This window comes from Cricetulus griseus, chromosome 6 (assembly GCF_003668045.3).
Source record: "Cricetulus griseus strain 17A/GY chromosome 6, alternate assembly CriGri-PICRH-1.0, whole genome shotgun sequence".
NCBI lineage: Eukaryota > Metazoa > Chordata > Mammalia > Rodentia > Cricetidae > Cricetulus > Cricetulus griseus.
In genome coordinates, this window is record NC_048599.1 from 97,174,924 (window position 1) to 97,184,482 (window position 9,559).

General features: G+C 39.9%; 1 protein-coding gene across 3 annotated transcripts in view; it reads left to right on the plus strand.

Annotated features, from left to right (window-relative positions):
• Cwc22 (CWC22 spliceosome associated protein homolog) overlaps positions 1–5,902 on the plus strand; it is a 43,986-nt gene extending 38,084 nt beyond the window's left edge. For 2 of the 3 annotated variants that reach the window (XM_027420089.2, XM_027420090.2), the window contains exons 17-20: positions 1,236–1,363; positions 2,491–2,592; positions 2,688–2,905; positions 5,080–5,902. In XM_027420089.2, the coding sequence (XP_027275890.1) occupies positions 1,236–1,363; positions 2,491–2,592; positions 2,688–2,905; positions 5,080–5,663 (1,032 nt within the window). In that variant the 3' untranslated portion in view covers positions 5,664–5,902. Of the gene's footprint in view, positions 1–1,235; positions 1,368–2,490; positions 2,593–2,687; positions 2,906–5,079 lie in introns of those variants that run through there. The other variant, XM_035446345.1, reaches the window with a different exon arrangement.
• The last annotated feature ends 3,657 nt before the right edge of the window (positions 5,903–9,559 follow it).

Below are 9,559 nucleotides of genomic sequence, written 5' to 3' on the forward strand. Positions count from 1 at the left end.
TTAGTTAGATGCAAGGAAAGGAAAGGATTGTTCTAGAAGGCTATGGTAAGCGGCTGCTTTGCTTAAGCTATACGGAGGAGATCCTGTGATCGTGTTGAGAACAAAGAAAGGCATTCTGAATGGAAAAATATGCACCGGATTGAACATTAACCCCATATTTATTACATAATCACTGTTCATTCGAATGTTGTTGTTTGCTACCACCTGCATGTCCAGTCACAATTCTTGGTAGTGGGCAGTCAATCGTATGTGGTCCCAGCTTTTAGGAATGTTACCATGTAAGAAGAGAAAAGTTAAGTCTGGGAGGGAGAGGGAGAAGGGACTTACATGTGAAACTAGCTTGTTCCCTAACTAGAACTAATAAATAAATTAAAAAAAAAAAAAGTTAAGTCTATGGCAGTCACACACCATAAAAAGTCTCTTACTCCAAGTAAAGCAAAATTAGAAGAATTTTAATACAGAGAAATCACACCCAAGAAGGAAAAGAGGAAGACAGCATTGTAAAATACCACAAACTGATGGTAGAATGAGCTCCACCCCTTAGGAGTATTGGATGTTTATAGTGCTTAAGTCCTGAGTATGTCCAGCTACACTCACTGGACATTTTTGAGACAACCCAGCAGCTAATCAGAATCACCCTTTGCTTCATTTCCCCTGTTCTAAAAAAGAAAGCAAGTTCTAAACAATGGGTTAAAATAGGCTTCTAGAACACAACCCATAAAAGCTAGAGGTTTTGTTTTTCGATTCATCTCCAAAATTTGTGTTCACAAGTTAGTTTGTAAAAACTGTCATCTAAGTTTTCAGGATACATCATCCACAATTTTTTGTCTTTTTTTTTTTTGTATATATGTGTGTTAAACAAAACTATAGCTTAATGCTCTTGGTAGCATTTACCTAGTCCCTTGTATACATCACGTTTTGCTGAGGGAAGTTCGAGAGCAGTCTTTACTTTGGTGTTATATGCTCAAGACAGGATATCGTCTCTGCTATAAAAAGCACCTTCCTCAAGAAAAAGAACGATACTATTTCTGTACCATCTTACCATTGGAAAGTTAATATAGCGAAGCAGTCTTCCACTTCGCCAAGAGATAATACATGTCAACATAGGGAGGGTACAGAAATGCTGCTGAAAGATGAAAATTCCTAGTCATTTTGAGAGGACTTAACTGGTCAGCTACTTGTCCTTGTCTTTTAAAAAATAATAATATTTTTTTATTCTCTCTTTGAAATTTCAGGTTCTTGAATGTATAAAGCTCAGTGAAGAAACCACTACGTCATCTAGTAGAATTTTTGTCAAAATATTTTTCCAGGAATTGTGTGAATACATGGGTCTTCCTAAACTGAATGCAAGGTTAAAGGACGAGTAAGTTGACTATTAACAGTTTAAATTTAGTCTTCTCGTCTGTGGGCGTGCCCATGTTAGCAGAGACAGTTGTCCCCTTCACAGTGGAAAGCCCTCTAGGAATTTGGGTAACATCAGCAGCATGCTGCACGTTACAGGGCATGTGACAATAGGCACTGTTCGGGGTCTGCTTCTAGGGCTGTTACATAACCCTTTTATTCAGATTCCTAATCATCAGTAAGACTGGCTCTTATTCCATTCTATTAATGCTACGTGTTATCCCAGTGTTTCATTTCTCTGTCTTGCTTAAACGTTTCCGAAAGACCTGCATTGCGTCTGCAGCTTTCTCTGACCTAGTCCTTCACTCTTTGGTTTCATATGATAGGTACTTTATCAGGCTCATCCCCCTCCTCAGTAGTCTAAACTCTAGTCTCCTCAGTATCACTAAACTTGGGATGCTGCTGCTTGTTCGTGCTTCTTTACCACCTCAACTACAAAAGCAGTGACCCTCTTTTAGTCTGTCTTACAAATGCTTAGTCATCTTCCTATAATTTTCCCTTTTTATGAAACACTCATTGCCTAATCCCTACTCCTTCCCAGTACTTTTATATGATTTAGATTGCATACTTATACTAACGCCTTTAATTTTTTCTGTGCATGTGCACAAAATATATTTGTGCATATATCCATGTACAAAAGTGTATATGCCATCTTTATACTCTGTGTGCATCTAGTGTCTATATAAAAAATTTCTAAATCTGTATTGTATAATTAGAGAAATCAAATCTAAGGGCCAATGAGATGTCTCAGTAGGTAAAGGACACCAAGTCTGAAATGAGTTGGATCCCTGACACACACATGGTGAAAGGAGAGAACTAACTCCTTCATGTTGTTCTCTTACCTGTGTACACATATACACTAAACTGTAAAGAAATATTTTTTATACAGAAATGAACTTCATTGAACTGTTCCTTGTTACTGATTATATTTAGGTAGCCTAACCTGTATTATGTTTAGGTAGCCTAACATGTAATCGCATAAAGCACTTTTTGATACTTAACTTACTAGTTTAATATATAGAAAATCTGGTAAGTGGGTATAGAAGTTTTTATTTTTCTCTATTTTTTTCATTCATTTTTTCTTTTCAGAACTCTACAGCCATTCTTTGAAGGACTGTTACCTCGAGATAACCCACGGAATACCCGCTTTGCCATCAACTTCTTCACTTCCATAGGTCTTGGAGGTTTAACGTAAGGGTCATTTACAGAATTTTAGGTTTAGCTGGAAAAATTATCTTGCAAGTACCCTAGAGTCATAATGTAACAATACATTGTATTTCTGTTAGGGATGAACTGCGAGAGCATCTGAAAAATACACCCAAGGTAATTGTAGCACAGAAACCCGAAGGCGAGCAAAAGAAACCGCCTCTGACCTCTTCGTCTTCAGCATCCTCCTCGGAGTCCGATTCCTCAGAGTCCGACTCTGACAGCAGCGAGAGCAGCTCAGACTCTTCCAGTGAAGGGAGCGACTCCTCATCCTCCAGCAGTCAGAGCTCTGCCTCAGGTATCCAGGCTCCTCTAGACTTTAGCCTGCATGTTTCTAACAAGTCATAGTGTTTGTAATAAGGGCCAGTCTTAGTGTTCATAATGAGGGCTGGTCTCAATTGCTGCTTATTTATTTTGGCCATCTATTCAAAACATATTTGTTAATAGAGATGATCGTCTGTCACTCACACAGTCTGCAGTGGGTTATATCTATGTTTTAGAAGCCTCATAAACAAAGCTGTGGTTCAAGTGATGCCTGAAGTATCATTCATGTCTGTATTGTAGTTTATAGGTATTATCCTGATGCTTCATTTTCAAAGCATTTAGGGTTTTATTTGTAGTAATCAAGCTTTATGTGACTACTTGACACCATCTTAGTCATTGTATAGCTCATTTGCTGTACAGAGCTCTCCCCCAGATCAAGGAGTACTGACACTTTAGAACTCCTTTTTGTTCCTCTTGTGCTTGATAGCCTACATCTGTCTTCATGGTAGCTGCTGTTCTGATTTGTAATTCCATTCATTAGTCTCGCCTCTTGTTTTGTTGTGACAAGTTCTCACAGCATAGCTAAACCTAGTCTGCTTACTACATAGCCCAGGCTAGCCTTGATCTCCAGTTCCCCTCTCCTTGCCTCCCAAGTGCTGGGCTTTCACTATTTGAGTTATTTGCTGTTGAATGTTTTGTTTTGTTTGCTTTTGGGAGTCTTATATGCAGTCTAGTCTAATTCACTGTTTGCCAGGAGCTAGCCTTGAACCTTATCCTCTCTGCCCCTACTTCCCAAGTGCCTGTACCATCTGCAGGGTGTGCACTTGTGGAGATCAGAGGGTAAGGGTCAGGAGTTGATCTACCTGGGTAGCAGACTATCTGCGTATCTAAATTTATTGTTATATTTTAATGCCTGTTTCAGTGGTAGCAGTCTCCCTCCTCAGCCTGCGGTTGGACAGCAGATATTTGTACGTGTCGTACTGTATGACAACCAGAATCATGGGGCTCTTCTTGTTCTGTATTCTTAGAGCAGGAATACCTTTGCTCACAGGAACTTATTTAACCTGTTCATTTAACAGCTCTTTGAATGTTACAGAAGATATTTCATGGTGTCGATTTTGAGGACAGATGATAGCACAGCATGAATTTTGCAGTAAGAAAGTTTGCTGATTCCAAGTTCATTTGCCTTGTCATATAATTTCAGCAGAGAACTGTTTCATTATTAAAGTATTAGAAAGCATAGAAGCAGTGGGAACCAAGAAGCTGACATGGCCAAAGCAGGCTGCATGTTGTTGCATGGCTGAGGTGTTATGTTGGCAGAGCCCTACAGTGTATAGAGGGAGCCAGAGACCTGAGCCAGATGGCTTCTGCTTGGGCAGCTGCAGCCCAAGAAGGAAGTTCTCACTGGCAGACCTGCTCCTACACTCTGTGCTAGTGATAGTCACTTAGCAGAAGAAAGAGGGGTTGGTACATGGACATTTGGATAGGCTCAGGGCAAGAAGTGATTTCTTGTTGTGTTTTCTTTCTGTGGTTATAGAAATTTGTGAAATTTTTGTCATCTCAGTGTTTTTGATTCATGAATTCAAATGCACAAGTGACTAAGTTTAACTTAAAGTGATGATATTTTCCTTTATTTTATATTTGGGATTATATTAGTAAAACTGAAGTGTTCAAAGTCTCCTTAGAAGTTTTTGTCAGAGACCTCATAGAGCCTATAACTGTCATAACCCAGCAGCCTTGGCAGATATGGCCAGTGGCTCTGAGGACACCAGAAAGCAGCACAGTTGCCCATAGAGGGAGACTTCTGTGGAAGCACACTTATTCTGTGATATGAGCCCAGTTGCCCCTCGCCCTTCTTGTAGGAAGTAGTTTTGGGGTGGGTAGCCATATGTCTTGTCTATGTACCAGGGCTGCCTTCAGCTAAGTTTCATCTGACAAGTTCTATTTGGGGTTAAAGTATGTAAGTGGCAATGTCTAATTTTTTTTTTTTATTGGAAGCTTCTATGAGAACTTGAAACTACAGTCACTTGATAACTAATAATGATATTAAAAGTTATTCATTTTTTAAAATAGTCTTTCTTCTGACTTTTCACTCTGGCTTCGCATCCAGTTTACAAAAATAAGTGTTCTCTAATATGTAGGTAAATGTTATTGTTAGATTATGAACTTAGATTAACATTAAAACTAACTGTAATTTTTTGTATGCAGCTAAAGATACAAGAAAGAAGAAACGAGGGAAGGCCAGAAGTGAAGAAGTAGAGAAAGTAGTCAGGGGCCAGCAAACTCGTGACAGGAGGAGAGAAGGAGGAAGGGAGGAACAAAGGCACCAGGAAGGGAGGACTGACAGAGAAAGGTCTGACAGACACAGAGCTCAAAACTCACGAAATGCTGACTGTAGAGATCCCCTAGCAAAGTACATGACGGACAGAAGCCTTCCTTCCCAAGAAAATAGTTATAGTAGAGTTGGGAATGGTCGAGACCAAGACATGCACAGAGAGCTAGAAGACAAGCATGGTGAACTAAAGAAGAAGCGTCGAGAAAGAAGAGATTCTTTTTCTGAAAATGAGAAGCAAAGAACCCGAAATCAGGACAGTGAAAGTGTTAGAAGAAAACATCGCTCCAAGTCAAGGGAAAGGAGTAGAAAACACTCAGGCCATAAAAGCGATGATGACAGGTATCAGAATGGTGCCGAGAGACGGTGGGAAAAATCTACCAGATACTCTGAACATTCTAGAGAATCAAAGAGAAATCAGGACCGGAGGAGAGAAAAGTCTCCAACAAGACAAAAATAATTCTAATGACAACTGAGTATGCCTTACATTCACTTGCGAAGTCTTTTTTTACATGGATGGATTTTATAGAGAATTCTTGTATAAAGTACCTGTTTGTATCTGTAAATTTTAAAGATGTTTTCTTTTTGACATGTTTTATAATTGACACATCTCAAGGTCTGTAAAATCATCAAGAAAAGGGTCTCAACAGAGGGGTAAGTCTTATGTTTTGTGAATAAAAGAAACAAATGCTCATTGAATCATTGATTTTTTTAAACATTTTTCTATGTGTCTAATTATAAATTAGCATAATTATTAGTGGCTTTTATATATAACCCAAGGCCAAAATAAAGAAAGATTTCCCTTTTTTACAGTAGGGTATCTGTGACAAGTTTTCGCTTTCTAGGTTTCTCTCAGGTGTTTTTTGGGGGCTGAGCACACCCTCTTCTTCAAAGATGCTCTTGTTAGTGACCCCCACAGCATTCCTAGTTCCATCTCTTCTGGAGCCTGCTAAAGAGTTCATGAGTTCCTTGTGGTTAGTGTTTACCAATTTTAACATTATGTCAATAATGTGAGCTGATGTATATTTAATTTGGATAAGTAAACCATTTAAAAACATAGCCATGAGGTACATGAACTGCCTGCGAGCAATTGCAATTTTTTACTTGAATTGGAAGGATTTGCTTTGCTTCATTGTAACTTTTCCAGAATATATAAGCATAGTAATTACTATGGAAATAAAACATTCCCTTAGGTGGGCAGGCAGGTCTGTCACTCCACTTGCTCAATGGACTTCTTGCACTTGTTCACCTTAAAGTACATAGGGCCCAAGTTAGCCCAAGTGTGAGTATTAAGAAGAGTGGGACCGCTCTCCTAATGTCGAGCTTCTGGCTCAGACTGACTCAGAATGTCTTGTTTGTTATCCAGAAACCTGAGCATAAGCAACAATAGAGTCCATGAAAATGCATTTCTCCCTGAGAAAAAATGTTAATGACCCTCACAGTATTCCATACAAGGGGTGATTATTGTAGCAGGACAACACCAGAGTACCTGTCTCACAAAACTGTAGCTGAGCAAATTGAATTCAAAGAGCAAGGAAGCTGTCATTCTAAAGGAAACAGACATAGCCCACTTCCTTTACCTGAACACCACTCTTCAGTAGAGAGAAAAGTGGGGGTGGGGAGGATTTTATTTTACTTCATTTTAATCTTAATTCATAACTTTTAAATACAAAAATGAGAAACATTCTTTTCTTTTGAGTACTTTTGAAAGGTACTGAATCTGGGCGTGGTGCATGGTAACACAAGCTGTTATCCAGCACCCAGAAGAAATGAGGATACTATGCACACATAAGGTTTAGTTTCTCAGCTTCCTTGCCTGGAAGTTCTATTCCTCCATCCTTACCACCTTTGTCAGTCATCCTCTGTGTTGTTAGGCTGAAATCTCTTTCTGAAGCATGCTTGGACCACTGCCCACCCAGCTCACCTGGTTTCACACTGCTGTTCTCTAAGCTCTCATCACAAAGCCTCTCATCTGTTGACTTGTTGGCACCGTGTCACTTCATTTCCTTTGTTGTGTAGCCTGGTCCTTAGAACAGATGAAGAAATGATGGGGTAGTTTAACTCTTCAAGGAAACCCATTAAGAATGAGGTTTGTCTCCCCAAAGAGGAGACTGCTGTCCAAGAGGCCAGTGAACTTGGCTTGTAGTTGTGAAGTGTCAGGACCGGGTTTTATTCTAGGCCAGATTCCTTCTGAAGCAGACTGAAGGTGGCCATACTCTTGAGGAGGGAGTGTTGACCAGTAAGCAGCTCCTTCACCTCACTGCATGAGCCTAGGTAAACTTCCTTTCTCCCCCTATTCTTCTGGAGGATTCTTACAACACTTGCTTTACAGAGTTCCAGCCATGAAATAATGCACAAAGTAAGCCCACAACCCTCTCCTTTCCCCATCACAAAGGAAGGAAGGACTTAAAAGAAAAATTGAGCGCTTTGACTGGCTTTTTATGATTGCTTTCTTTTATCTCACCTAAAATAGCACTTAACCTTTTCTTTTTCTTTTTAAATGTTAAAGTAGCCATATAGAAAGGGAGGCTCTGGGAGTTTGGGTATGATGTGGGTGTGACAAAAAGTAATTTCCCATCATCTTGTACTCTTATATTTTGGATTCATTAAGATTTTAAGATAAATACATCTTTTCAGCTCAAACAACATGATTCTTCTGCTACTTCACAATGTTACCAGGGGGGGAAAAATGTTTATAATTACCAGTGAATTTTATAGAATATTTTCTACTTTTGAGATTATAATTACATTACTCTTCCCTTTCCTCCCTCCAAACCTTCTTTGCTCTCTCTTTCAAAACCATGACCTCTTTTTTTCATGTTATTGTACATGTCTATACATTCAGATTTGTAAATATAACCTGCTCAGTCTGTATAATGTTAGTTGTATATGTTTTCAGAGCTGACCATTTGATATTGGATAACCAATTGCCGTGCTCTTCCCTGGAAGCCTATTTCTCCCACTCTCAGCATTCCTTATTTACCTGTCGTTCTTTATGTAGGGTTGAAGTCTTGTGGACTTTTCCCATACACTTTGGCACATCCATCGGTGTCCTTGTTCAGCTCTCACTGGTCATGTTGCTGAGACTTCAGGGTATAGCTTCTGACATCACTGCCTCACAGCAAACTCCCCCGGTGAAGTTTTGATTCTTGTCTTTAAAAATCTTATTTACATTGTTCTCATGTTGTCTCGACAGACAGTGTATCCCCTCTCATTTTATGGTGTTTATACCCTGAGAGTGTTTAGGACCCTGAAACTATTTTAATAGCAGGCCATTGACTGTGAAGGGCAAACAGTGCCTGTTTGTACAGATCAGCACTAGAATAGCCAGGAAAGTTAAACTCGCAGGCATCCTTCAAAGGAAGATGTTTAACCTGTCCTCTTGGAATGATGGGAATGGATGGAATTTACAACCTGGTGATCCTTTGCTGTGTGATGAGCCAGGCTCTACCTGTATCTCCCAGAACTTGAGTTTTACTTATCCCAGACCCTTTCCTCCTTAAACTGTGAGCGTTACTTCTAGACCATAAAACTCATCCTTGTGAGAGATGTCAGTTTTACTTTACAGCAGCCTAAGTGACTTCTGTTATCTTAGGGCCGGGTATTATGTTTACCTCAGTCATTCTCCCTAGACCCTTAGCTCAAGCATTGTGGTGGAAGCCATTCGTACTTTGTAAGGAGCTTCAAAGGTAAGAGTTAACTCTTATCAGAAGAACTCCCCCCCCCCAAAAAAAAAAAAAACTGCTATGCTTAAATCTGGCAAAAATAAATGAGCTGATGTCAGACTGCAGGAAGTCTTGTTCCCAGTACTGGTTCCTTAAATCAGGCGGAGTCAACATTCATTCTTTCCTGCAGGCTGTAAAACCTCCAGGGCCTACCACAAGTTACCCTGTTTTCCTACTTAGGGGAGCATCCATCCAGACCTTTTACATTCTTTCCCTCTGTTCCACATACACTTCTGCTTCTTAGCTATGTGAACTTCAGCATCTGCTGCTCTTGCTGCAGGGAGGAGACCTGAGGGCCCAGTGTGACCTCTAGGAACATTCTCATTACTGTGCATATTTCACTTACACACTCCAGACTCTAATCAAGCATTACCACACTGTCTCCTTACTCTGACCTTTTGTCTCCTCGGCCTTGGATGTGACACAGCATTCTTCCACTCATAGCTCCCATGTTGCCTTCCAAATGTTCTTGAAATTTTTTGAGCTTGTTGCATGCCCCGTTAGAATGCATATGTTTTTGAAGCTAGACATATCTGCCTTTTGTGTTTACTGAATATAAAAGCAAGACCATCTTTCTTTCAGTCTCCACCACTGCCCCACTCTCAAGTTCATGCTTTGTGAGGAGCTGTTA